The sequence below is a fragment of the Drosophila ananassae genome, chromosome 3R (assembly GCF_017639315.1).
Source record: "Drosophila ananassae strain 14024-0371.13 chromosome 3R, ASM1763931v2, whole genome shotgun sequence".
Taxonomy (NCBI): domain Eukaryota; kingdom Metazoa; phylum Arthropoda; class Insecta; order Diptera; family Drosophilidae; genus Drosophila; species Drosophila ananassae.
The window spans coordinates 10,023,163-10,050,804 of NC_057930.1; the positions used below are offsets into that span (position 1 = coordinate 10,023,163).

Sequence of the window (27,642 nt, forward strand, 5' to 3'; positions counted from 1 at the left end):
AGATGAAAAGTGTTTTTGAATCTGTTACTTCACGGGATTACAGAAAGTTGTGAGTAATCCCCAATTGTATAAAAACATTTTATTATTCATAGAAGATAGGAGGATAAGTTTATTTATATTTATGCCCATGTTTAAAATATTATTTATTTGAAAACCTTGTTGACTCCCCCAACTTTTCACCAACTTTACAGGTTCATTGCCCCCCGTAATTACCTTAGCTAACTGCCAATACTTATGGGCGGTACGCCTCGGCAGCAAAAACAGGCCATATGTAAATACAATGCTAAGTGAACCCCGACTTTTTTGTGCATACACGTACACTATCCATATCTTGTACATATTTTGCATAACCCAGGGCAGGTTGGCCAATAATTTAACCCCCCACGCCCCCTTTTAACGACAGTCGGTCTAATTAACTAAGACACACGTTGCGGCTTTATGAACGTACATTTTGTTTAATTGCTGAAGCATACAAAAATGACAAACACGCACACTGGCTGACAAAAGTATTTATGCAATAGGCGTAAAAAGTATTTATGCAATAGGCAAAAAATGGCTAGAAATCAGCTGGCTGGTCATTTAAGCTTAGTGCAAAAATAAACATTCAAAACGGCACTGCACTAAGTGCAAATAATATTGAAAACTGCATCTGCATAATAGCCATGCCCATGCCATTTGTCTTGGATCATCTCCTGTCAGTCGTTTTGTTTGTCTTGCCATTGTTGGCTTTGGAAAATCATAAAAACTTATCAGCATAAATGGTAAACGCACAAAGCCTTCAGAAATTGACTGAGTGATTAGCACAATGTGAATAAATGGCTGAAACTAAACATGGAATTTCCAAAATGCAAGCTTTCAGGCAAGTTTTAGCCAATATTTCCATCGTATTTCAACAGGCTTCGAAAATGAGTACCATTTATGAATCAGGGCTTCTACATCAATCTGCATTAAAATATGGAAAACTAAATTTTGATTGATTTTTGGACTAAATGGTGATGTGACCTCTTTATAAATGTGCCGAAATGGAGTCAATTTTTCCTCGGACTTTGAAGGCAATGATAGTTCTCGATAATAGACGATCGAGTTTCGTGAAATAATCGGATGCGAAGAGCCTTGTTGTCCAAGTTAAAAGCCAAGGTGGCTAAAATAGGAACTTTTGAGACACATTTTTCACAATATTTGAGCCATTTCGTATCGCATCTGGAAAATTGGGTTAAAAATCAAAGTACTCGACGATCTATGCTATGATCGGGAATATATGCCATTTATTGAATGGATAGGTATTAATAAAGCTAGGGACATTTTCCCGATGTAAATCGATGCGGAGAGCCTCTTTGACCACCTAAAAACCTTCATGGTCTTTCTTTAATGGATACGAAGGTAATGACTAAGATATTCTCTAAGAAAATGTGCACAAAATTTGCGGTTGGCTAAATATAGACATGAATTCCACGGCGCATTACCTTTTTTTATAATATATAAAACAATGGAAAATTTACTTGCCAACTTTAGGGCTGCTGAAAGAATATTTTGATGTCCATTTAATTATGGAATTTACTGCCATCCTTTAGGCATAGTGAAAAATGTGTCAATCAATTCGTTTAAGGTATTCGCTCTCGCTGAGAGCCAAACTGTCCTGCCATGCAATTTTCCACATTTTCATGGGGATCCCCCAAAAATTTAGCAAATTATCGAAAATATATTTCGTTCTTAGATTTTAATGTAGAATTATGGAAAATCAATTCACAAATCGTTTAAGATATTCCGCTCAAGAATCGGATAGAAATTGGACAAGATATAACCTTCGCTGGGAGCCAAATTGTCCTGCTATGTAATTTTCCACATTTCAAAGGGGATCCCCCAGAAATTTAACAAATTACCAAAAAAATATTTCGTTGTTAGATTTTGCTGAAGAATGATGGAAACTCTAAGGAGAACCACCAGAAAATTGAAGAAAATATTAGAAAAATATTTCGTTCTTAGATTTTATGCAGAATTTAGCAAATTTTAGCAAATGGTAAAGTAATATTTTGAAGAGTTCTCAATATTTATACTCGAATTCTTTCTAGTTGAAAATAGCATTTCCAACTGCAACTTTTTATGACAGAATATCATAGGGCTGACTTGTGTAACTGTGTTACATATTTGCATGACTGAGTTCGACCATCGTTGTAGAAATCGGCAGAATCGTGTTTCACACTCCTCTGGAGTTCTGTTTTGGGCATCCCAACCTCTCGTCAAGAAAAACTGTCCAATTATTCTTGACAATTTTTTTTACTTTATTAATAACCCAAACTTAAAAGCAAACAAAATAAGCACTTGCCACACACAGTTTTTTAAACAATAAAATTTTATTAATATTTTGTAAAATGACTTACTTTTAAAGCAAACACTTGGGGTTAAAAAAGTGAAAAAAGTACAACTAGGATTTTGGTATGTTTCATTTTTATTTAGTTTGTATTCATACATTAAACATTTAACAATTGTTTCACAGTTCAGCGACATTATTAATTGTAAATAATTAATTAATATTTAGTTTAGTATTCTTAATTGTTTTGTTTGTTTGTTATTTAAACTACACACTACACTAACAACGATGTGTAAAAATAAATGTATTTTTTATATAATATTCTTCGATTCTGTTTCTGTGTTTTTGTTTGGTTTGGTTGCGACGATTTACTTTAGAATTAGTTCTTATAGCCAGGGTATAAGGTATTCCATTTTCTATAGCTTGGTGCCAATTTGTTTGATATTGGGTCCGAAACACGATGGGTGTGGCATCTGGAACAGTTTCTGTTCGTTTTGGTAACACGAGGTAAAGTGCGCCTTGGTGGGATATCGACACAGTCGATTCCTAGACGGGGGCTTTTCATCAATGCCACGCGAACAGAGAGTGCGAAACCAGCAGATAACCGGTGGTGACTATAATGCTGCCAATCATTATCGGAAAGCCAACTCTGTAAGAATATAAATTGTATTATTAAAAGGTCCATTAAGGAAACACACGAAACCCACTTGAAGAACTGGAGGAAAGTGAACTTATAGCCATGCTGTTCGGCCACTCCGGCACAAACCACATTCGCAGATGCTCCAATCAATGTTCCATTACCTAGGTAAAAAATTTCAGAATTAAAACAAAGTTTTCAGATTAAAATAATTCTTATAACTAACCTCCCAAACAGGCACCCAAGGCGAGGGCCCAGACCAAGGGCTGCAGAGGCAGATTCAAGGTACTGTTCTGCGCCAAGGAAATGGTGATCTTCACCATCATTGTGGTCAATGGGATGTTGTCGACAAAAGCGGAAGCCACAGCAGAAACCTAAAAAAGAATAATAAACAATTAATTAAATCGTGCTTAGTTATGGTTCATCATATACTCACCCAAAGTATTATTAAAATGGCCACCATAAGTCGCTGATCCTCGCCTACGCTCAGAATAATGTGCTCGGTCATGTTGCCAATCCATTCAATCAGGCCCAGCTCCGTCAGTGCCTCCATAAGGATGAACAGAGCAGCGAAGAAGAGGAGAGTGGACCACTCTACCCTGGCAAGAATGGCCTCCATATCCTCAATGTCTGCCAGAATAATGAGGAATATGGCACCCAGCAAAGCGGTCCAGCCCAAGGACAGTCTTTGAAGCTCTGGAACCGAGTGCAAGAAGAACAGACTGATCACAAAGATCAAGGCGGCCGAGCACTTGATCAGAAGCTGCTTGTTGCGAATTGGATACTGGAAAATAAATTATAGTTATTAAAATGAAACAATAATATTATAGAGAATAGATTACCTTCGCTTGAAGATTGGCCAGAGTTTGCTGGTAATTCGGGGCAGGTTCGATAACCGCTGTCATGCGTTTCTTCAGGCTCCTCTTCAAACGATTCACTTTCTTCATGAGCGTCTGTCGCACCAGCTCCTCATCCTTGGAGTAAGCCGATAAGCTGGCCGCCGCTCGCTTCCAGACATGGATCTCGTGGCGCAGCTCCTCCACCTCTGGCGAGTCCTTGAACTGCAGGTCACTGATGTTGCGGAACTTGAAGCGCAGCTGGATATATGTCTGCACCATCACCAGGAGCACTCCGGGCAACATGTGCAGAGTGAAGACAGCGAAGTTGACGCCCTAAAGAAAACATCTATATTTTAAATAATTGCTTAGAAATTCTGGAAGAAAATCTTACATTCTTGGATATGTAGCTATTCGAGGCAATGATTACATTTGGAGGATCTCCCACTGGAGTCAGTGCACCGCCAATGTTCGAGTAGATGACCATGCACATGAGTATGGGCACAGGATTGAGGGACATGACCTCGCAGAGTCGTATCGTCACCGGGGTCATTAGCAGAACGGTGGTAACATTGTCGAGGAACGAGGACAGGACCGCAGTGAAGAGGCACAGGCAGTTGATCAGGGGCCAGACATGTCCGTTGGTTATCTTGTAGGCGTAGACGGCCAAATAATCAAACACGCCCGTCTCGGAGAGAATGGCCACCAGGATCATCATGCCGAAGAGCAGCAGAAGCGTTTCCACGTCGATCCAGCCCATGATGGTGGCCATCGAGGGACGTGAGTTGAGGGCAGCCAGGATGCCCACTGACAGCGTTGAGGCGATGATGGCGGCAAAGGTTCGATTCACAATCTCCCAGATGATCATAATATACAGCCCGCAGAGCACTGCCGCCGCATAGATTACTCCATCCCGCTTGTAGATCGGGCACTCGTCAACATTCAGCTGGAGCGGCAGCTCCCCGTCGATGGTGCTGGTGAACTCGAAGCTCAGTTCCGTGCGATTGGCCTGCGCCAGCCACAGCGGATCGATTGGACTCAGCTCGAAGGTTCGCTGCTTCTTCGTGTCCTTGGTGGCGTCGATCAGGTGGGGATACACCACGTCCAGCTGCCACAACTGGGTGGCGTTCTCGATGTAGATCTCCATGCCCTCGGCGTCAAAGTAGCTGCGCATCACCACCACTTGGAGCACGGGCAAGGGAACACTATCGTTAATGGCCAGCTCATTCTCCTGCAGCCGGAAAGGACCACGCAGGCCCAGACCGATCCTTTGGAGATCAGATGTGGCAATGGGAAACACTACAAGGAAGGTTTTCAATAAGAACAAAGCATAACACACTTGGTTTGTATATCTTACCTCTTGGAGAGCTATTCCTAGGAACACTGATGAGGCTGAGCTGGTCCACGTGCTCGTTGTTGGACATTAGAAAGGCGGTAAAGACGCACCAGACCACCAGCAGAACGGCTATTTTGAACCAAATGAGATACTTTCGGATCTAAGAAGGATAAAATCGGACAGTTGCTTCTATCTGGAATGTCTCCCCCTCTCATAAAAACTCACCAAACTCTTTCCGTGCGTTTCGGCTTCGTCATGCTGATCCTCATTGTTGTTCTCCAGGTCCCTGCAAGGGGAATCACAGAAAACTGGTTGCACTAATTACGTAACTGACAATCGAGAGTCACAGAACTACGAACCTGCCGTCTAGCACCCGCACCTGACCCGCCTCGTTTGTCACATTGATTCCGATTTGGGTGAAGGCGTGGGTGGCCATTGCGGTCTCCTCGTGGTGTCCATTCTCGATCCGACCATCTCCATCCTCCGCCGGCAAGGGGTCAACATCTGTGGTGTTAAAAATAAATGAGAGTGTTCATTAGAAAGAGTCCCTTTTCTGTTGACTAACCGCGGGCAGGAACTGGTAAATATTTGTGCAAAAATAAACCCATTCGCTGTTGGCGGAAGGACACTTAACGGAGGACTGTGGCCAGAAATTAACTTGGCCCAGCCACCTGCCACGTGGCGGTATTATTTTATTGGCCAAAGCACAAGGTAATCGACTCGAGGCTATAAATACACCTCAATGACCATGGGCGAGCTGAGGGACACATTGGCTGGCTGACGGATGGCCGGCGACAAGGATGCGGAATTTAAATGCTTCGAAGGCTGGAGAACTAGTAGATATCTATTGGCCAGTTTAGTTCCCAAAAGTTCCAGTGAAGACTTAGTTTGTGGAAGCTTTTCACTTGCCACATGACATCATGTGACGGAAATAGAACGAATCCCCTGCCATTATCATAATTTGCAGAGCCCCGAATAGTGCGTCCATCAAAACAATTGAAGATAAGACGTAAGCCGTAAGGCGACTTAAACTTTTGGTATGCAAATCAGGCGAAAACCCGGACTCGGAATGGGATTCGGACTTGCGGATCTGCGGACCTGCGGCAGTCCAATGTCAATGGCAACGCCGACGCAAATGGCAATAAAAAATTCAACAATAATTACGGCAATAAAAAAGGTAGCAACACAGTCTGACATAAAAAAGGAAATTATGTGATCCTACGGGGGAGGTTCTGGCAGGGGAAGGGACAGGCAGGATATCAAAAGCACTTACCGCCATGTAAACGTTCATGCTCCTGGCGAAAGGACGCTAGACTGGGATCCTGACGAATGCGTTCCGGCAGAGTTCGCCAGACTTGTAAGGCACCTTCTGTTACTTCGCTGCATGTGTGGAACGAGAGCAGGACGCAGGACGAAATTATGGTACAGGAGCAGTCCATGGTTTTGTGGATTTTTGTTACACATCGGGGACCAATGAAATGCGCCACCGAGAAAGAAACAGAAATAAGCACAGAATAAAGATTTAATAAGATTACCCAACTTGTGTTTGGAATTTGTTTGTTCAGGTGCTTGGGCGTGGCACGCCCATCCTCCCATCCCACCGAGAAACATTCAATAAATTTTTTAGCACATCTGTATTGATTTTTCTCCCTATATTTGGGTTTCGTTTAGCTTTTCTCGTGCGTGCAACAATTTGTATTCATTTGATTCGACTTTTATAAAGTCTTTAAACTGAAATTGTTTACCCAAAAAGGGGTTTTTGGAGGGTCCCAGCTTAAGCTATATGAAGTGGAAATTCAATTGTGGTTAAGGGAGTGGATGGAAATCGTCTTAGCGCGAAATCTGATTGACAACAAGTCCCTAAGGACTCTCGATGGAGATGCAATAAAATAAGATTAAAGTAAATATACTTGACGAATCTGTTTACCAAAAAAAGGGCTAACTAAGGGTTTGAGTTTAGAAAATAAAATAGGTTTCTTTAGTATGACTAAGTTGCCCAAATAATTCATTGTATGAGTCAGATAAGAAATTCAACTTAAGATTATATATCATAATTCATTTATCATTTGAAACTCGAAGCTTTAGTGACTGAAAGTCAGAGACAACGTTTTGTGCGTCACGTAGTTCACGATAAACCCCAAAATGATTTCAATTCTCATTCAAATTTCCACAAAATCATACTATCTTCAGTACAGATTTATCAAAGATTCTAGAGCAGTACTAGAGCTCAATTGAAGCAATGCCAGAGACTCTAACTACAGACTCTGACTGTCTGAGGTTTAAGGTCGTTATCAGCGAAAAAGCCATCAGACCAGAGACAGAGACCCAGACCGCCCGGGAAAGATGTCTATTTATACTGGCAATAAAATATTGTTTTCAGTTTCATTGCTAAAGCATTGTTTTCCATTTCAAATGCGAGTTTAATGACTCTTTGCCATAATTACGGGGGCCCAGCCAGCTGGGCCCCAACCTTCTCGGAGGAAGAAGATATCGCGATGAAGGCACTTTGAGTGCATTGAGAATCGCATCACGTGTGCGGTCCGGGCCGAATAAATGCAATTTGTGCACTTGACTCAAGTGGACACACAAATCTTAATTCAGTCGGCTCGACTAAATTTACTTAGGCCAGCGTTAGAGCGACGAGAGATGACGAGAAGTGCTCGGAGCAGGTCATAAATTATATTTACTTAAATTTCAATTAGCTGGCATGATGGACGCGATTCAGACATGCCAGAAACAAAAAAAAAATCTGAACCAAAGACAAGACCGCCAAAAGAATTGCTGACACTGATTTTGTTGAAACAACTCACACCTTCGTGCATACTTTATCATACTATACTATAGCTATACTATATATATTTGTATGTCGGACACGACATTTCAGCTTGAACTTGCCTCAATTGTGATACCCAGCTTAGACAGTTCTACTTTAGGTACTCGTGCATAAGTCATGGGATTTTTGATTGCCTCATGAAATGGAATTGGAAAATTTCTAAGAACTTCTATTGGTAGGCTTTTTCCTTAGCTAATTATTGTCTGTGACATGATGATTGACATAGTATTGATGTTCTTAAAGCTTAGTATAGAAACTGGTATAGAAACCCAAAAGACCACAGCCAAGACTTTCATTAATTCCCATTCCGTAGAGGCTTACAAGTGCTTCAGTTCCCTCCGCCCGAGTCAATGATTAAATGATTTTGTTGATGGCTCTTAATACTTTCAACAGCTACTTTATGTCACGGCGTTCCTCGGCCCAAGTGATGTGAAGTGGCCCTGGTGTCAAAGATTGATTCACCCAGCTAGGCGCCTACGAAGGATACCCACAAAAAAAGTCTATCCTGGAGACGGGGCTATCGTTAAGAAGTGGGCCAAACGAGTTTTCCACACGACTGAGGCTCCCGACAATTTGTTGGGTTTTAAATTGGGTTTCACTTTAATAAAGAAAGTGCTTCAGCTTTTTCGTTTAGCTTGTTCTAGGTCATAAATTACTTAAGCCTAGAACTTAAAAATACCTTTTAAAATAGATAGTTAGACTGTTTTGAAATGTAAAAATTGGTAATATTTCACAAAGCTATTAACTAAAAACTAGGTCACCGATCGCGACTATAAATCAAAGACAAATACTTGTATTTAATTAATTTTTTACTCTCTAGTTAAGGTAGAAAAGTTAAACCCTCGACACATACTCATCCTCGTATGAGTAATCCTCGGAACTGTTGTTGTAATTGTAGGCCATCCTGGCGTGGATTCCTGGATGGAAATATGACACTCGCGAGAACACACACAAGTTAAGAATATCCGCAAAACAAAAAACGTATTATTACGTAAATTGCTATTTCTTGTTGTTTTTTTTGTTGTTGTCACCAACACACACACGCACACACTCTCCTTCGCTGTTACACACACATATACACATGCATATGTATGTTAGCAATGGCGCTTTAATATGGAAGCCGAAAAAAATGTGAAATTTCCTTTGTTAATCGCATATTTGACTAAAAAATGTGTGGAAAAAGCGCCGAGCAGCGAACTGAAAGAGAGTAGAACCTCAATTAAAAGGCGAGATCCCGTTGCCTTGACCACTTGTTGCAACTGCGCTTTTATTGTCGCGTGCCCTTTTCGGTACGAGAGTGTTTGCCTTTTTTTGTGCTTGCCGCCAATCGTGACTGGCTTTTTCTATTTGTTATTTTTTAATTTTTTTTTATTTTTGGGCTAATGCGGTGCAGTCGCTGCCGAAAGCTCGAGCGGTACTAACTGCAGTTCGTAGTTTTTTACCCTATTTTGTAGGTTTTAATGCAGCCGCTGTCGCTGCTGTCGCTGCTGGCTCTGTTGCCTCTGCTGCTGAGCAGCGTCAGCGTCAGTGTCTCTGTCACAGTCTCAGTCACAGTCAGCGGCGAAAGCAGCGCGTTAAAGAATAGGTACTCGAGCTCAAATATAAGTTTCCTGATATTCATATTCGCTTTCCATCGGTTATCTCTCGCTGGCCGCGCTTTGCTCATTATTCGCATTTATGCTTTCGCCGCTGCCCAATGCAATTGCACTCAAAGCCTCATAGTCCCATAGCCCCAAAGCCCAACTCGCTCGATCAGTCGGTCTGACTTGTTCACATCATCTCCCCTTTTGCGGCTTAACCCGAGCACCACCACCACCACCATCTCTCCCGCACACCAATTGTGGCTTCTGCTCATCATTTTCGGCTTTGTCGAGTGCTTTCGCCCCCTCACTTAGTTAGTGTTTACTTTTCACTCTTGGTTTTAGTGATTGTTGTTATTTTAGTTGTTGTCTTGGATGCTGGTTGGCGTTGGCTTATTTGCACTTCTTTCAATTACACTTGATTTATCACATTTGACAGTTGTTCTGTGATGCTTTTGATCTTGCGCTCCGCTACACTCGGTTCCAGAGGGCATATTCGTTTGAATGAACATTGGCCTGACATTTCCAAATAAGCTTAAGGTTCTACTCTCGTTCGATTTAATATTTTTTGAAAAAAATTTTAATCTACGAGACCCGTTCAACAATTGGATTTATGATCTATAAATTTATGGTCTATAAAAATATTTATTTCTGGACGGTCTTCATCTTTATCACTATATTTTAATATATTTTCAAGGAAAAAAAGAAATAAATTTTTATGAAATTGGATATAGCTTAAGATGTTAAGCTATAAGCCCCTTGGATGACTCTATCTCTGTATACAAGGAATATTCTTACGATACCTTCTTAGGGTACCTTAAGTTAACTGAACTTATCTTAATTTCTAATTAATGTATATCTAAATATGAGAAAAACATTTTAAAAGAATTTTTGAAGCGGACTACTTTCGAACTTGAAAGGGACAATCTCTGATGGCTATATCTCAATTAATATCTATAAGATCCTTGGGCGATTTTTAGATCATTACCTTATACCAATTATCTTAATCTGACCAAAAATCTTAATCTGTAAAAATATAAAAAAAAAATATTTTCTTTGATCAATTTCACTTCCCATTTAAATTTTATGGAACAAATTTTGTACCCAATATTCATTAATAAATTTATCATAAAAATCTGAAGACCTTACTAAACTTGTGTAGTTCCAATTATAAATTTTATTTTTGGCCAGAGCCGGGTATAATTTTCATCAATTTGTTCGGCTCGCTTCAAATGACTTTATGAGACAAAATGAGCTCTGGAACTCGAATTTATGTGTGAATAGTGTAATTTGTTGAGGAATCAGCTGCTGCTCCTGGCCCAATTATTCTGTTAAGAAGTCCGCGAATTATGAAATAGCCCCCAAATTGATGGCGTATTCAGCGAGTGCTTGGAAAGACCTTGAAGTTCAAGGGTGCCTTCAATTCGCATGCAAATTCGCGGAGATGAGAAGCGAAATTGAGCCAAATCCGAAGCATCCAACCACCCCCCAATTCAAAGCATACGTATTAGGTGTACCTACATACATATAACCCCCTGTAATTGAAAGCTCCCCCCAGGGGGAAAGGCACCTGTCAAAACTTTTGGCAGACGCATATCAACGAAACGGTTGTGCTCAGTAAGCAAATGGGGTTTTAAGCTGCAGATTTTCCCTTGACAAGCATCGAGTCAGAGCTGACTCGCTGACTCACTGACGTCACAGGTGCGGAGCACAACTTGGCAAGCTTGCATAATGCGCCAGGTAATGTAATACTTTTCCTCCAATAGATTAGAAAATCTTGGCCGGCCAGGCCAGTCCAAGCCAGGGCCACGACCAAGTGGAATCCGACACCGCGGCCACCTAATGATAGCCATTTCGCAGCTCACTCGGCTAATGAAAAATATCTCCAAGATAGCATGAAGCCAGGCCAGCATGTTGACCCAACGACGGCCACAAGTGTTGGCGAAATGCAATTTAATTGAAACGGTACTGCGGACTAGCCGGTTTCGCATTACGGTGACAAGTTAACAGCCATATGCCATTGAAACCGAAATCGAATGGAAATTGAAGCGCCAGATGCCGGCGTTTAGCGTAATGTGCGCACTTTTCGAAGAGACAATCAGGCACGCCCCGTCTGGGCCCCGATTGTTTGTTAAGTTCTATTCAATCTGAAAATTGGATGAAGTCCCAATACATTTTCCATAAAGTCATGGTCATGGGATACACTAAAAATAATTAAATATGATATGAAACCCATCTGAATATTTATTTTCTTTTAAAGGTTTTTAAAGGTTTAATGATTTCTTTTTTTAATCATTATATCTAAACTTTTACTCTAAACTTTTTTTTATAAATTATATTATATAATTTTATATTATTCAAATTATTTTTTATGGTATACTTGGTTAATTACTGCTAATTTAACTATAATTAGGGGTATTGTAAGAAAAGCCATTAATTTAACCACTGCACTTATGACAAGATAAGCTATAAAGTAGGAATATTTATAGATAGAAATATCCAATCCATACTTTTTTTTAATTCACAAATCATGACCAGGATTAATGACTAAGTAATTATACTAAGATGAAGATAAGACAAGATATAGTAGATAATCTAATAACTATGTAAGATAGAAACACAAAGATCTATTGATTTTACTTTGATAACTGTCTTTTGATTTCGCCGACAAACTTTTCAGGGACGTTGAAAGAAATTAATTTCTTCTAATGGGTAAAAATATAATCTATAAATAGTTTGCTAGTAATAATATACAAACAGTTGAGGGAAGCATGAGGGAAGAAAATGCTCAGTACTGTTTCCATTTCATAAATTAAATGAACACGCGCTCATCAAACGACTCAGTTCTTATGCCGGGATATAAAATATATTAAATCAACTCAAAGTTGCCTAAGTAAGACGCACTCGCAGATACATAGATACGGATACAGACACGCACACCGCAACGGACACACCCACATGTTGAGCCGAGAGTTGATGCTTTATATAGGTCATTGTGCGACAACGTTGATAACAAAATTACAGACCCGAAAAAACGTAATTTCGTCCAGTCGGTCATTTGGTTTGGATTCTCTGCCCAATTTTAACTTTTCGCCTCCTCAGACAAAGGCACTGGGGAAAAATATATTTCCTTTTTAATCTTTAATGCTTATTAAGAAACTTTTTTTAATCTTGGATAAAGAAACTTTTAAGAAAGTCAATGAACTATTTTTAGGCTGCAAAAGCCCTTAGTGTTTAAAGCTTAGGATATTTTTCTCGGTGTTTGGCTGATGGGCCATGCCATTCATGTGGCGCTTTCAGTGCGACACGCTTCATTAATTTCGAGAAAATTGAAAGCATGAAACCGCCGCAAAGCATTCAGCATCCAGCACTCGGCAAGTCGCATGTGAGAGACTTTAAAGTTTATTTTTAAAACCCTCATGGGGGGATCAAGAGCATCCAGAGCAGGCCTCGATTAACAAGTCAATCTTATGCCGGCGGTAACTTTCCATTGCGAAAAACGTAAGTTAAGTTAATTAATTGAAAAATGCGCCAGCCCTCGACACGTTTCAATTGCCACCCCGGTAATCCGAGCCACCATCACAGCCGCCACTCAAACAGAACCAGAAACAGAAACCCAAACCGAAACAGCTGCCTGGCGTTAACAAAAGGTGATCGGCAAATTACACACGTTCCTAATAATGATTTACCATAGTCACACGTCCCAATGACGCCGCCATAAATCGAATTGCGTTCGGCCAAGGGCCCAAGTATTAGCCACTCGGCTAATAAGTACGGCGAGAAGGGCCTGGAAGTGCCACCCTCCATAAAAAATAGGTGCAAATTGCAGCCGAGTTTGATTTGCAAATAGGTGGAATAGCTGGCTATCATTTGCATTTATAATTTTCACAATTATTCCAAGATAAGTTGGTAGTTCGTAAATCGAAATGCAGTTACAGAACATTATAATTATGCTAATTTCTATGAGGATTGTGTAATGCACATGTCTAGAATAATCTGATACTCTATTAGATGTTTAGTGTTAATTTATGCCCATACACTACATTTGTTAAATGATGTAAACATTTCTTAAATTTTCATTCAGAAAAGGTCCTTTATTCCCTGACCTTTCTCTTCAGACCGAATCACAGCCTTTGCCAAGCCAAGTGTCAACTGCAGTGCCCTAACCCAATTTTGGCATTAAAGGTTTTAATTATTCATGTGCCATGTTTATGATACTCGCTGTCACGCACACTTTCCACACTCTTGGCGGGCTCATAATCACATTTTGAATTTTCTCAGAACAATGCCAAGCCAGGCTCTTGGCCGGAGAGGAAATTCTGGTTAGGTCCTCGGTGCGGCGGTGGCACTTGGCCAATGACCTTGGCTGGCTTGGACGAGGTCGTAGTCGCAGTTCGCGTTATGTGCAGGAATTTTAACACTGGACTGACCCACATTCGTGGATGTTAATGGCTTATTTGAAGACGCCGACCAGCCAACGGGGCGGATGAGTGATGTGCCCGAGCTGATATTAAGCATACGCCGCGTTGGCTTGCTGGATCCCTTCACTGCAGAAATTCTGTAAATATTTGTCTATTGCCTTTAACCAAAAGGAATAAATAGAGAATAGAAACTTGGCAAACAAATTGAAAATTAATTGCGAAATAATGCGCCAAAAAGGAGGGAAGCCGGACAAAAGTTTTCGTTTTGTTTTTCGATTTTGTTGATTTACCCAAAGGCCGAAAAAGACCCCAACAAATTAATTTGTATTTTTCCAAGGCACCCTCTCTACTTTATAAGTTCTCCTCTTCATGCCCAATAGCAAAGGGAATATATTTTGCACTTAATGCCAGGCACGTTGGCAGGACACTTTAAGGACCCAAAAGCACGCCTCACTTGGCAGCCTGATTGATGGCTAGATGGATTTTCTTGAATGTCAATACCTGATTCTGGACGGACAGAAATATGCCCACGACTGCCTTTCAAATTCAATGAAGTGTTCTCGGTATTGAAACATTAATGGCGCCGGAAACAGGATTCCCCACATTTGTCTTTTGTTTGGCCGAACGGAAATTAAATGTCTGACATTAATTTTGCTCTTGTTTTTCGTTTTCGTCCGGGCCGACACATGTTGCCGCCATTCCCGGAGAAAATTAGACTCGCACGAAGTCGGTACGGTACGGGCTTTATGTTTATGTTTATGTTGCGGTCGAGGCGAAACAGCCTCCGTGTCCGGGGCTACGGCGTACAAGGCACGTGCCTCTGGCCGGGACATAAGAAAACCATATAAACAAATAAACATACGAGTATGAGTATTCTACATTAACAGATGTAAGGCCGCACAGGTCTCGCCCCATGAACTTTGGCATCTTTTTGCCAAAAGAGAATCGCAATCTAGTAATGGGGAAGCTTCAAAGGAAAACTTGGTAAGAGCCCAAACAGGCCAAAGGATCAGACAAGCTCATAACCATGGCGAAAGTCCGTTTAATTGACTTCCAGGAATTATATGTACGTTTTCACGGGAGATTGGTTAATTATTAGGAATATTAAGTGTACATTATGTTGTTTAAAATTTAAATAAAATGCTTTTAATTATATTTTCTGTGACATGCTTCCTAAAACCTCCAATTCTTAGAACCGCCATTTTGGCCATTTTAAGTTAACCAAATTAACATGCTGACTTACTTTGGCTGTGGAAACTTGTCGCTTTTGGTCGACGCCTGTCGGTGGGGCCACAGGCGCTTGCTCACCTTCACCCGCATCTTGAAGGGCCAGATGTTCTTCCGCTTCTTGTGGATGCCACTGCCGCTGGCGCTTCCGCTTCGGCTGCGGCGTCGCGATTCCGTGTTTTCGGCACTGTGACCCACTGTGCTCGTTTCCGTAGACTTGTTGTTGTTGTCGTTGTTGTTTTGATTGGCGGCTGGAGGCGGCGGGGTGCTGGGCGCGGCGTGAACCCGAACAGGCGCAATTTTGACTGGTTTTTCGGGGAGCGTGTTAAATTAATTAAGCCGCTGACGATATTGGTCTGGAGTCTAGACGCTGGCGATGAACTCGCCGCAGGCTGTTCTTTGATGTTCGGATGATTAGTTTGGAGAACCCTTAACTATTAATACTAATTATTATCGCAAATCACAACAAATGCCTACGATTTTTAAGAAATTTCTATTTGCTCTAGGCTAGCGCTGCCTTTCCGGTCGGTTCAAGCCTTTCTTTTGTACATTTTGACGTAGGATAGCGTTTTGTGCCTTCTCTTCATAAAAATGTATTACGCATTCGCAGCGTTGGTCCCTACAAAATGCGACGGGAGTTAAATAAATTGAAAAACATATTTATAAATACAACAGCTGCTTCCCCTCTGAAGTTCATGGTTGCGTCACACAGGGTTGATTAATTATTCAGGGTCTGGAGTGACAAAAATAGTTGGCTGGCTCAGAGACTCGACCGAAGGCTCGACCAAATCGCCTAATTGGGAATCAATATTCGTTTAGTTTTTCATGGCCTACTTCCTACCAAATCAACCAAATCAGATGGAACATCAAAACTCAATCGTAAAGGGCCACTCCGAGGAATGAGATACGTCATCCTTCGCGGTTCATGGAGCACGTTCCATCAGTTGATTTCCGATGTGTGGCACACTGTTCGAGTTTACAGTATGTGTTTCATATTTGCTTATTGGTTCTATTTAATTATGGCATTTTCAGCTAATTAGTCCGGGCAACCCTCCACCCATTAAACGTTTTAGGTGCCGTATAATTAAAAACCAGGCCGAAACAAAACACATTCAAAATTATGGCCGGCCATCTGGGGGTTTAGGCCGTCAGGATGTGGGCAGCAGTGACGGGTCAAATGCAAAAGAGACACGTGTACGAGTCCCAATGGGATGGATATTTTTGGCCGCCCCCAAGTCAAAAAAAGGTGCCAAATATATCCTGCGCGATAAGCGGAAATTGCCTTCACGGATATGTCATCGTGGAAGGATATTTATGTAATTTTAGCAGGACATTTTTATGTGTCACGCTGACAAAGATGGAGATATAATATTATATATATCCTGAAATATATTAGCCTAGCTGTTCTACCGTTCTATATTTTAAATTTTAATTGATGCGAAAATAATAACATTTCCTTCTCTAATTACTAATTGATTACACTCAGCTAGACAAGAAAGTGAAAATATGAACACAAAAGTAATACAGCCTGAGGGTTCATTTCGCAGACAATGTGTCAGCGTTGTGGTTGGAAAACTTTTGGTATCCTGTCCCTGTGGCAGAAATTCTTTAGGAAATTAACGCCCCAAAAGTTTTGACTTTTGGCAACCCTCCGGCAATCACTCAAATATATTTGAGTTTGTGTTAAAAGCCAACAAAAATTCATGTTCATAAATGTTCCTTTCAATCATTTCTTCGAGGACTTGGGCAAAGGGATAGACTGACGAAAAGGATACATAATATGTATATTATGTTGTGGAGAATCACACACAGACACATCTAACATGACATGAATATTTAAGGAAAATGTTGAAAAAAGTTTACAAAGCTTTAAAAACTAACATAAAAAGCCAGCCACGTATAAAATGAAGGATGTGCTCGTGTGTGTTAGTGGATGAACATTTTGCGTTGCCTACTTTTGCGGGTGTTCGTTGGAATTACTTTATGTTTTTATTTTCATTTTCATTTCCACACCCCTGTCACTTGGCTGTTGGCTGCGATGCCACTTCCTGACGATTCAATTTGTCCAGCTTAATATATTGCTTATTTGCGTGGCCTGTCAGGCGCTCTTTATTATTGATTGGGTTGTTCGGCCATTCCGGCTTCTCATTTAGGTGCGACCCAGAATATCATTCATAAATTATGAAATATTTGCCAGCCACTGATAGCCAGTGTCTGCCATCCTGCCAAGGACCTCTTCACATGCCATCGGGCCTGAATGTTTAATCGGAAAATGCTGAAAGTCAGGCCAGGTGTGGGATACCTGTCATCCGGTCCGGAATTTCCCACAGATTAAAACTGTAGACGTGGAGTTCCTGGGGAATCCTTCGGTTAATTTTGCCACGAATTGCAGTCACCAGACGCTAACCAATTACTCAGCCAGCCAAAAGCCGAAACAGACTAATTACCAAAGCTTAATGCAAAAGAAGAAAATAATATAGAAATGGTTCACTTTCTCTTCGTTTCGGCTCATCCTAATGAGCAAAATTATCCTGGGCAGCAAAAGGTAATGCGAAACTTGAAATAGGATAAGGACTTGAGAACTTCTGGCTCGGGAACAAAGCAAAAATTTCCATAATTAAATGTTCCTTTTATCTTTTATTCTTTCTACTTTTTAATCTACCCTGCTACTGATACTGCAACCACATGAACTTCAAAAGGCGAACAAAAAGGCACTGAAAATTGGTTCCTTTATTTGTGACTTAATGGTATATGCTCACTTTAAGTTAATTTTTTTGTGCGCGTGATTTTGATTATTTGTCCCGATTTATTAGATTATTATTATTTCTTTCTATTTTTTCTCTCTTATTGTATTTTTTATTGTTTGCCACTCGAAGCTTAGAACTCGAACGCGTTTGCCGGAGAACGTCCGTTTCAAGCGAAAGTTGTAAACTGAATAAATCTGCGGGCCCGTCGCCGCGTTCCTAGTTATATTTTCAGCCGGTTACTGGCGATTCCGATGCCACACAGATACAGAAACACACACAGACACCGATACAAGCCCAACTTCGTGCGCAGCTGTTTTCGGTTGAATGGCGCATTGAAAGCGCGGCGCCAATTGAATGGAATCCCAAGCTTTCAATAGCTGTTGAATGCCACAATCTTTTGTTGTTTGTGTTTTTGTTTGGGCCCCTGGAAGTGGTTGTATTCCAGTGGCCAAACACTTGAACTTGATGGCTTTTTGGCACTGTTTATATTTTTTTTAAAGGTTTAAATAAACATTTCTTTGCGTGTCTGAAACTTGTTGAAATTCCTAAGTAGGTTAGTTCCCTTGGTATTTATTCAGAAGCAAGAGTTTAATTTATACAATTAAACATAGAAATACTATTATAAGACAATTATTTAATCTAAAAGATGCATTATATATTCCATTAAATGGGAGTAATAAGTAGGTCAGTTGCCTTTGTTCATTAATATTTATATTTTCTTTATAATCTATGTATACATTTTTATCAAGTAGTTCCCTTTATGGTATGGTATTTTAATTGAGTCATTTTTTTCTTGTACCTTATCGGACTGGGTTGTTTTTTAACTCTTGCTATTTCATCACAAATATTTCATAAATCATCACTTAAAACTAATGTAGTTATTGAGAATATTAAAAAATTAGCATATTAGGAAGAAAACTAAGATAAGGTTAAAAATTCGGAGATACTTATACTCTAACTCTTTTATATGTACTAAAGCACATTAATTTTTGGTTTTTATTTTATATTCAATACTTTTTCCTCTTTTTTTGAGAAGTTTAATAAATTTAAAACCTAATAGCATTAAGCCGTGTGACCAAACGAAGCACGAGACACCTTGTTTAAAATCAATATCTAGACATTCGAACTGGCTTTGTTGTTAAAAATCCCCTAACTAATCGGTTGTTTACCGAAGCTTTTGATTGCTAATTATAATATGAGCATTCAATATGCAGAAATCAGCAAGTTCGTGTTTTTTCATCATTGAGAGACAACTGGCAATTAGCACAAATTTAAAACACTTGTCATCCCATCTAAAAATAGTGGGACAAATGCCAGTAAGTGGAGAATCTGGACGGGAAAGCTTAGTGGATGAGAGGCTTCCTCAAAAGCGAAAGTGACTTTCTGCAAAAACAGAACAGCTTTATCAAATTTGCGGCAATGTGTGCCGTGTATTTATTTATAGGCCAAACATGATAAGTTCCAGCAGAGCTCGTCTCAAGCCCGGGTTTCCAATTTAGATCCGGACTAGGGACACCCACGCGCGCACACACAACACACAACCCACACACAGAGGCAAAACACACAACTGTGCAGACAAAAGGCAAATTTATCAAACGGGCCATGCAAAGTGCGTCGTCGTCTCAATTTTCTCGATTTCTTGGCATTTCGCATTTTAGGCATACATATCCATAGAATACACGAAACATGCCACTGACAATGAAACAGAAAATAAACACGCTCCAAGGAGCCCAGACCCTCGTGCGTATTAGTTCTTGACACGAGCATTTTGACATTTGAACGGCTTTAAAGTATAATATTTACGGTCTTTTATTTTGCAATTTTCCGCACCCAACCCACATTCAATGGAAATGATAACAATAATAATGCTGATGAACGGCAATATGGGGAGTGAGGCCAAATGGATGGATGGCATGGTTATGGATTTTTTTCGAATTCTAAAGATAGCAACAGGTTCTTATAACCTACTTCATAGCCAGATAAATAGTTAATTAAATAAGGAGAATTTTAAATTGATGCTAATGCCGAACAAATAGATGATTTTCTTTGCATTGTTCTCAAACAAGTTTTTTGATTAAGTATTCCATGTGCAAGCAAACCCATTATTAAGTAAATCCCATACCATGTAATAACTTATACATAATTCATTCAAGCTCAACAAGGTTAGACTCAGGAGAAAAGCAGGTGGATACACTAACGTATGTATAGGTAACCGGAACTTTTACAGCCCTTAAGCTCCATCCCTTGGCAACAGAAAGGTATTTACAGTTTGACAGAAAATTTAACGTGGAAAACCCAGAGACACCCCCGTCATTGTATGACATGTTTCCGCAAACAACACACATCGCGCCATCAACAAACTTGGGTTTGACACATCCAACTATATATATGTACGTGTCTAGTACATGGATTTATATATCTAGCTGGGTGTCAATATGTTCTTCTAATGTACGCCAGGAGTTGAAAAGGTGGAAATTAATGGTTCAAACTGTCAATGCCAAGGCCGATAAGCGGCCTTCGACCATTCCAGCCGCATGTCTCCCCCGTTTCCCACTCGAAACCATCTAGTGGTGCTAACTAATAGCCATAAACAATGGCAATTGCCGGAAGGCTATTACCGATGGATTGTACCGGCTTAAATGCAATAATACATGGCTTGCCACCAACCAACTCGCAAATGCAAATTAATAATGAATAATGTAGGCATGCATAAGTACGAGTATCTGGGATCCAGAATTTCCCCATTCCCTGTAGTGCCCAGTATGACTTCATAAAAAATAAATCTATAATAAGTATAGGTCTTGGATTTACAGGGTGATACGATATTAATCTTACTCACAATTAAATAATAAACACATTCTCTTAAAGAAAGGGAAAAACATTTGAGTAAAAATTTGTATATAATTTTTTTGTGTTAAAAAAAATTATATCATACCCTGTATAATCATGGACCACAATTAAGTAAAACTGCGTTGTAGGCTATCTGTTTCAGCGAATTACAAGCCCAAGATTTCCCTTTAATTGTTAATTACTAAAGCGGAACTTTTAATTAAAGATGAACTGGATTAAGCACACTTTTCATCAGGTTTCCACATCAATGATAATGCCTCGACTTATCTTAAATTTCTTGGCGTGGGAGTGTCGGCATTAGGCTTTATATGTCACAAGTTTATGGTACCTCTAATTATTGTGAGAGCTCCTAATATCACAAACATCTGCGTCTCACCAGCAGAAATCAAGAAATATAAATATAATGCAAGGAAGTCAATATATATTCTCCATTGTTTAGTTATGATAATATTTACACATTTTCTTTGTGCTCGGGATATTTTCACACGTGTCCAGGGTATTATATTATTGATTATCAACAATACTACCATATATACTTATAAGTGTATCAAATGATAGTTCCCAGAAATGCTTTTCGAAAACAAAAGTTTACCGGAAGCTTGACAGGTGAAGGTATTCCTAGAATAGCTCGCTCAAAAGCTGAATAGCCGTAAGATTCAATTACATATTGTGAATAAAGCATATTCTAAATTAGCTGGAAAAGTTATCGGAAAATAAAATGTATTTTTTTAATGCTTTTAATGCAAAAAAAAATAAAAAAGCAACAAATTTTTGACTTAGTTTTTTACTCAAAAAAGTTTTTTTTACTTCAAACATCTATCACACAGCTGGATATTCTATTTTTCTCGGAAGGTCCCAATATTTCAGGGCATAGGCTGTTCAAACTGAAATAAATAAATTGAAATCAATTTCAATGGGAACCATCTGTTGCAGTTCCCAGCGGCTTAAGTTCCATAAAATGTAACGAAATTGATTTCTTTCGAAATACAAACAAAGGACAGCCGATGGAGCGTTATTAAGCGACTTGGCGAAACATAAAAAGGAAATGTTTTGGGCCGACTAACCACAATTAAATGTCAGGACCAAACAACAAACTGGTTAATGAGAAAAACAGGAGGCAACTTTCAGTAGAGTGATGGGATGGGAACACCCGGGCGTATACTTAATAAAGAAATACGCTGATGAGAACGAGCCACCCGGGGCGTATACTTGATGCGGCCAACTTACCACTTGCCCCGATGCTTGGCATTCAAATGCAACCAGCTTATGATCTCCTGCAGCTTTGACTGCCGGTCCTGCTCCTCGTCCTCCTCCTGGTCCTGGTCCTGGTCACAATCCAGATGATACGGATCCCGGGTGTGGTCGGTTATCGTAAACGTGGGCTTGGTATATCCATAAGGAGATGACATTTTCATTCACAATAAAAAACAGAACACAGCACACTGGCACACACACTTTTCTATTTGCAACTCTCAAGAATATAGCAACAATTAAATTTTTTTTTTGTTTTTTACAGTTTCCGTCACATCTTTATTGGCCTTCGGGGTGGGTCCAAGGGTCTGAGCCTAAGTCTAAGCCAATTTCCAATTTTCACTTTATTTCTTCGGCAAATTAATTAAAATTCAACCGTCCCATGGCGATGGATTTCAGGCTGCTTGGCTTTCCCGCTCGCGGCTGCCATAAAACTGCTGGCCGTCTCCTCTCCACATGGCTGACACCTCGCACCGCCATCGTCATAGTCACATAGCCGTCCACCGCCCCGCCGGCTCCACCGCCCTTCTGGCCATTTGTTTGAGGAGAAAAACTTAAAATACCATTTACCTATGGAACGAGCGTTGTGGAAGCGTGGAAATGGAAAGCGCAGCGCCAGAGAAAATCCCTTGCTGCTTTTCTATTTTATTTTGTGCTCATTTATTGACCAGTGTTTGTCTTTCTATATACTGGACTCTATATACAAAAGCACTCTTCTGGCCTGGTCTGGTCTGGCCTGGCCAACATTGAACTTGGCAATGGACAGTCTCACTAGTATTATTTGTAATTGTTTATGTCCATTTCCCCCTACTTGTAAGTGCAATAGGAAACAAAATCAAGAACAGCAGAAAATTATGAAAGCTTTACGGATAATAATTGCATAATAAATATTAAATGTTAAATCTTTTCAAAATATTATTAGATAAAGTTTTGGCAGTCAAGTGAGTAAGCAATAAAATTAAATAAAAAAATTAGTAATTAAAAACTATGAAAGATTTATTAATATTTTTTTATTTATTGTAGAATAGTTTGAAAGACATGAGTCTGTTTTTAATTAAAACATTGCAATAATGACGTGTTATTCTTGTTTATTACAGACGTATTTTAAAGTTTTAATTCCATGGATTTTGGAATTAGTTGAATGATATTTTACAATTTGACCCAAATAAAAATAAAATCTAAAATTAAAACACTCAAAATATGTCTTGAAGGCAACCCAGAAATGTTTGTTCATTTCAATCAATTTAGTCAAAGTTTTCAAGTTTATATACTTCATAATTCTTGTATATTTTTATACATTCGCCAACGGCAAATAAACGCTTAGATATACCAATACTTATATGTAGAAAAATACAGTAAATACACATCAAGAGACGAATGTAAAAGAGAGCAAAATCTACAGTAAAACTCACACAAAATAACCATAGAGTCAAGGTGAAAAATATTCTCCATTTCTATATGCATGGAGATTACTAAATAGATTCGTATGGCCAGCTAGATTGGGGAATACATATAGAATATGTGTGTAATTCGGAGGGAGTCTTAGTGCCAGCCAAAAACAATGTGGGCCACCAGCAGATAGACGGTCATCAGGGCGATCTGTCCCAGCATCATGGGAAACACAGTCCGGAGATATCGAGTGAAGGAGAGCTTGTAGCCGTGCTGCTCCGCGATGCCAGCAGCGATGACATTAGCCGAAGCCCCGTATAGGGTTCCATTTCCGCCCATAGACGCCCCGAGAGTCAGGGCCCAAATCAGCGGCTGGAGCGGCAGACCCAGCGACGGCTTGGCCACCAGAGAGGTCACCAGCTTCACCATCATCGCGGTTACCGGGATGCTGTCCAATATTGCGGAGGCCAAGGCGGACATCCACAGGATCATAAAGATGCCCATGGCCAGGCGATGGCTCTTGCCCACCGAGAGGATCACGTGTTCGGTGAAGTCACCTATGCAGGAGAAGATTCCCAGCCGCTCCACACACTCCATCATCACGAACATGGCGGCAAAGAAGAGCAACGTCGTCCACTCGATGCGGTGCATCAAGTGCTCCATGTCATCCCGATTCAGGATGATCAGCAGTAGAATCACACCTAGTAGAGCCACCCATCCCAGGGGCAGGGTCCTCCAGTGCGGCACCGATTGGATGAAGAAGCAAATGATCACAAAGACCAGGGCTCCTGCGGATTGGAGCAACAACGTCTTATTTTTAATAGGATACTGGAAAAGAAGATTGGTTACTTTTAGAGCTTGTGACTTGCAATCCCGCCAAACCTTTTGCTTGAGTTCATCCAAAGTGTTAGTATAGACCTCCGAGGATCCCACTCCTTTTTGCATTCTCCGAAGAGTCCTCTTGAGCTGCTTAACCTTTCCCTGCAACGTACCCCTGACCAATTGTGCATCCTTGGAACAGGAAGCTACTGCATTGAGAGCCCTCTGCCAGACCTTGATCTCCCTACGCAGTTCGCTCATCTCCTTGGGCTCGTTGCGACGCAGAGCATCGATATTATGGAAGAAGAGACGCAGATAGACACAACTCTGGATAACGGCCAGGAGGACACCTGGGAACGTGTGGGCCACGAAGGTCAGAAAAGTGACATCCTGGAAGGGAGTCATTAATACTTAAATGTAAGAAGAAAGTTTCCAAGCTTACATTCTCCACAATATAGTGATTGGTGCTGACTATAATGCTTATGGGATCTCCGATGGGAGTTAGAGCTCCTCCGATATTGGCATGGACTATGATACCCATCACCACGGGCAAAGGATCTAGCTGCATGACTTCGCACAAACGGATGGCCACTGGGGTCAGGAGCAGCACGGTAGTCATGTTATCCAGCACACTGGACACCACACAGGTGACCCAGCAGAGACTGTAGATCATGGGCCAGATCTTGCCACCGGAAATCTCGAAACAGAACACCGCCAGATAGTCGAACACCCCAGTCTCTGTCAGAATCAATATAATTAACATCATGCAGAAGAGTAGGGTTAGCAGCTCCATGTCCATCCACTGGATTATCTCATCCATATTGGGACGATCTGGAAGGGACATTTTTTTATTATTTATTTAAAATATTGTTGATTGATTTTCATTACCATTGAAACATGCAAGGGCCGTCACCGACAATATGGAACATATCATGGCCACAAAGGGTCGCTCGAAAAGTTCCCATACAAGCAGTGCGTAGAAGATCAACAGGATCAATCCGGCGAGGATGCTACCTATCCTGGCATTGACTATCAAAGGGTTGTAGTTGAGGATAATGGCCAAGTCCGTCTCCACATCGCTGTAGATATGCAATCGAAATTCGCTGTCCTTAGAGGCCAAGAGTTCATTGAGTTGCGGGGTCATCTCATAGGTGCGATTGCTGGCCACGGCGGGAGCACGTGTTAGCTCTTCCTCGGAGAGCAAAGGCAGCCGCCAAGCTGGTAGAATATCCTAAAAAATAGTTTGAGCTAATCAGTTTTTTTATATCCAAACAATTTCCAACAAACACCTTACTAAACGACTTTCAATTACGTCTAACGATTTATGTTCACCTGCAACCAAATTCTACAAAAAAACCCAAATTACGTAATACCCACCTGAAACACTTTGCTCCGATTCTCGCCAATGTAAGCCGATACCTGGGGCTGCACTGTCAGAAACCCATAGCTCACAGTCTCATTTTCAGTGGCATCCAAAACAGATTGTTCTCTAAAAGCGCCATAAACCTTTAGACGAAAGTCACCAGTGGGTTTTTGCAGCAATTGAAAAACTAAAAAATTTTGTTAGTTTTTGGATAAAAAATATCAAAGTCCAAGGTAAGATTACCCTTTCCTTGCTCTCCTTGTGGTACATCTATGGTCTTCTCCAGCAGGTGCTTCTCCCCCACCGTGATGAGAACTACAGCAGCCAGTAGCCAGAAGACAAGTAGTCCGCCTCTCTTCCAGAGCTTGTCCCTCTGACGCTGCTCTTTGGACCGCTTCGACTTGTGATGGATTCTGCGAGCCTGGGACTTGGCGTTTCCAGGACCATTGACGGTTTCGTGGTCGGAATGGGTGGTGGCCTCGTCATCGGTAACATTGTCATCCCCGGGCCTGGTCTTGATGTCCAGAAAGTCGGAACCCGCATAGCTGGAGCCCGGCTCGTCGTTCAGGCGACTAGCATTCCTCCTGTCCTCCTCATCATCGTAGCCATCCGGGTCGTCGTTGTCATCATCGCTCACTCCGACGGAGGAACCTACAGTGCGTCGGTGTTGTTTGAATAAATAATGCTTGAACGAGGATAAGCCATGTGACATGGCCGCGGTAATGGACTGACCTTTGTCAGACTATTTGACAGTTTATTGATTTGACTTTAAGGGATTTTGAACGTGCCCTCGTGGGAAACATGTTCAGACTTTGTTTTTTAATCTTTTGGGTCAACTGATTATATTTTAATCATTCTATGATTGGGGATTTCTTTCTTCCTAGATTAAATATAATTACTTACCATGAATTCGTTCATTTTCCATTTGAAAACTGGCCATGCTGGGATCATGACGAATCTCGGCGGGCAGGGCCCTCCACACCTGGAGAGACTGCTCGGTGACCTGGACAGCGGCCACCTGGTTGTGGTGGCACACCCCGCCCCTTGGACTCCTGGGACTACGGCGCTGCAGCTCGATGCTTGTTCCTGTTTTGTCGCGACCAGGACCATCTGGCCGCAGACTACGGAAGGTCTCCCGCAGACCCATGATGCCCGGAATTAGATGGACGTGGGAGGATTTGCGTTTCTAGATGTGAAAATATTTTACAGGCTGCGAGCGCGAGGAGCAGTTGCTGGCATCTTTGCCGCACACGAGGCACGATGCGACTGAATGGAATCTTCAGCCAGCGAATATAAATCCGAGAGTCGGACGCGAAGCAGCTGCGGGGTTTCGGTTTTGGTTTCCATTCCATTCAGTCGACATCGTCGGCACTTTCAATATTGAAAGTGAAATCGCCCTCGGCCCACCTCCCCACTAACGGCATTCAACAATGGAGGCCTTGTTGTCGCCGCTTTCCAGGATGACGCAGGCGCCGTACAGCTCTTGTGGATTTTCTTGTTTTGCTCGCCCCATTCGCTGCCCCACAAAGGCGGATGGTCATCGAGGAGGTGGTGGGGGATGAGGTGAGGTACCCAGTGGGGCACCCATCAACAAGTTTGCATTTTTGCACTCCCACGCTAGCGGACACTCTGCCAGATTATTACTTATTCAAATCAATTCACTGGCACTATTATTTTCTGCTCCAGTGCGTTTGGATGCACTCAATTGCTCATACGCCGTGTGGCCATTCTAAAAAAAAAATTCTAGAAAAAGTTTTATGTTAATATGCCTTTGTTAGTAGCTTACACAATCCATAGATTTATTCACAAATCTAAATAGATTTATAGACTTTATTTATAAAATCAAAGGTATTTTTAAAACATTCAATGACAATATTTTATAGCATACTTTTTGGAGCACTGTAAATTTTCATTATTTATAGGGTTATAAAAAGAAGGAAATAGATCCTGAAGAAATAGATACTTATATTAAAATATACATTTTTGAAGAACAAATTCAGTGAACTAGGAATAGGCCGGGTTATACTTGGCAAGTCGATGATTGT

At 40.9% G+C, this 27,642-nt stretch overlaps 2 protein-coding genes and 1 long non-coding RNA gene across 6 annotated transcripts; 1 reads left to right on the top strand and 2 right to left on the bottom strand.

Moving 5' to 3' along the window:
• Window positions 1–2,428: 2,428 nt before the first annotated feature.
• Window positions 2,429–22,233, bottom strand: LOC6504224 (P protein). 3 transcript variants are annotated; one of them, XM_014904931.2, is made up of 12 exons: window positions 17,938–18,124; window positions 15,195–15,797; window positions 6,391–6,497; window positions 5,477–5,621; window positions 5,343–5,403; window positions 5,139–5,277; window positions 4,176–5,080; window positions 3,788–4,117; window positions 3,382–3,729; window positions 3,172–3,319; window positions 3,016–3,109; window positions 2,429–2,957 (listed from the first exon to the last, which is right to left on the bottom strand). In XM_014904931.2, the coding sequence occupies exons 2-12, from the start codon at window positions 15,269–15,271 to the stop codon at window positions 2,873–2,875; spliced, it is 2,439 nt and encodes an 812-aa protein (XP_014760417.1). In that variant the 5' UTR covers window positions 15,272–15,797; window positions 17,938–18,124; the 3' UTR covers window positions 2,429–2,872. The 3 variants fall into 3 exon arrangements, with proteins under 3 accessions (XP_014760417.1, XP_001965130.2, XP_014760416.1); XM_001965094.4 differs by lacking the exons at window positions 15,195–15,797; window positions 17,938–18,124 and adding an exon at window positions 22,003–22,233; XM_014904930.3 differs by lacking the exons at window positions 15,195–15,797; window positions 17,938–18,124 and adding an exon at window positions 8,804–9,366.
• A 1,047-nt stretch (window positions 22,234–23,280) lies between these two features.
• On the bottom strand, window positions 23,281–26,875 carry LOC6504223 (P protein). The gene is made up of 7 exons (XM_001965095.4): window positions 26,501–26,875; window positions 25,841–26,248; window positions 25,612–25,784; window positions 25,123–25,465; window positions 24,677–25,065; window positions 24,298–24,624; window positions 23,281–24,243 (listed from the first exon to the last, which is right to left on the bottom strand). Exons 1-7 carry the CDS (start codon window positions 26,742–26,744, stop codon window positions 23,569–23,571), a joined length of 2,559 nt encoding a protein of 852 aa, XP_001965131.1. The 5' UTR covers window positions 26,745–26,875; the 3' UTR covers window positions 23,281–23,568.
• LOC123257421 lies at window positions 25,690–25,948 on the top strand. 2 transcript variants are annotated; one of them, XR_006507477.1, is made up of 2 exons: window positions 25,690–25,830; window positions 25,887–25,948. It is a non-coding gene; the product is annotated as an uncharacterized LOC123257421 (long non-coding RNA). The 2 variants fall into 2 exon arrangements; XR_006507476.1 differs by having other exon boundaries at window positions 25,694–25,830; window positions 25,884–25,948.
• Window positions 26,876–27,642: the final 767 nt, after the last annotated feature.

What these genes read in the sequence shown, in the direction of transcription:
- LOC6504224 (XM_001965094.4), bottom strand. Translation starts at nt 22,190, where the DNA reads ATGAAAATGTCATCTCCTTATGGATATACCAAGCCCACGTTTACGATA. An exon ending in GCATGAACGTTTACATGGCG is followed by an intron (nt 5,622 to 6,390) that starts GTAAGTGCTTTT and finishes TTAACACCACAG; the next exon opens with ATGTTGACCCCTTGCCGGCG. An exon ending in TGGCCAATCTTCAAGCGAAG is followed by an intron (nt 3,730 to 3,787) that starts GTAATCTATTCT and finishes TTTATTTTCCAG; the next exon opens with TATCCAATTCGCAACAAGCA.
- LOC6504223 (XM_001965095.4), bottom strand. Translation starts at nt 26,744, where the DNA reads ATGGGTCTGCGGGAGACCTTCCGTAGTCTGCGGCCAGATGGTCCTGGT. An exon ending in GGAAAATGAACGAATTCATG is followed by an intron (nt 26,249 to 26,500) that starts GTAAGTAATTAT and finishes GACGCACTGTAG; the next exon opens with GTTCCTCCGTCGGAGTGAGC. An exon ending in GGCCCTTGCATGTTTCAATG is followed by an intron (nt 25,066 to 25,122) that starts GTAATGAAAATC and finishes TGTCCCTTCCAG; the next exon opens with ATCGTCCCAATATGGATGAG.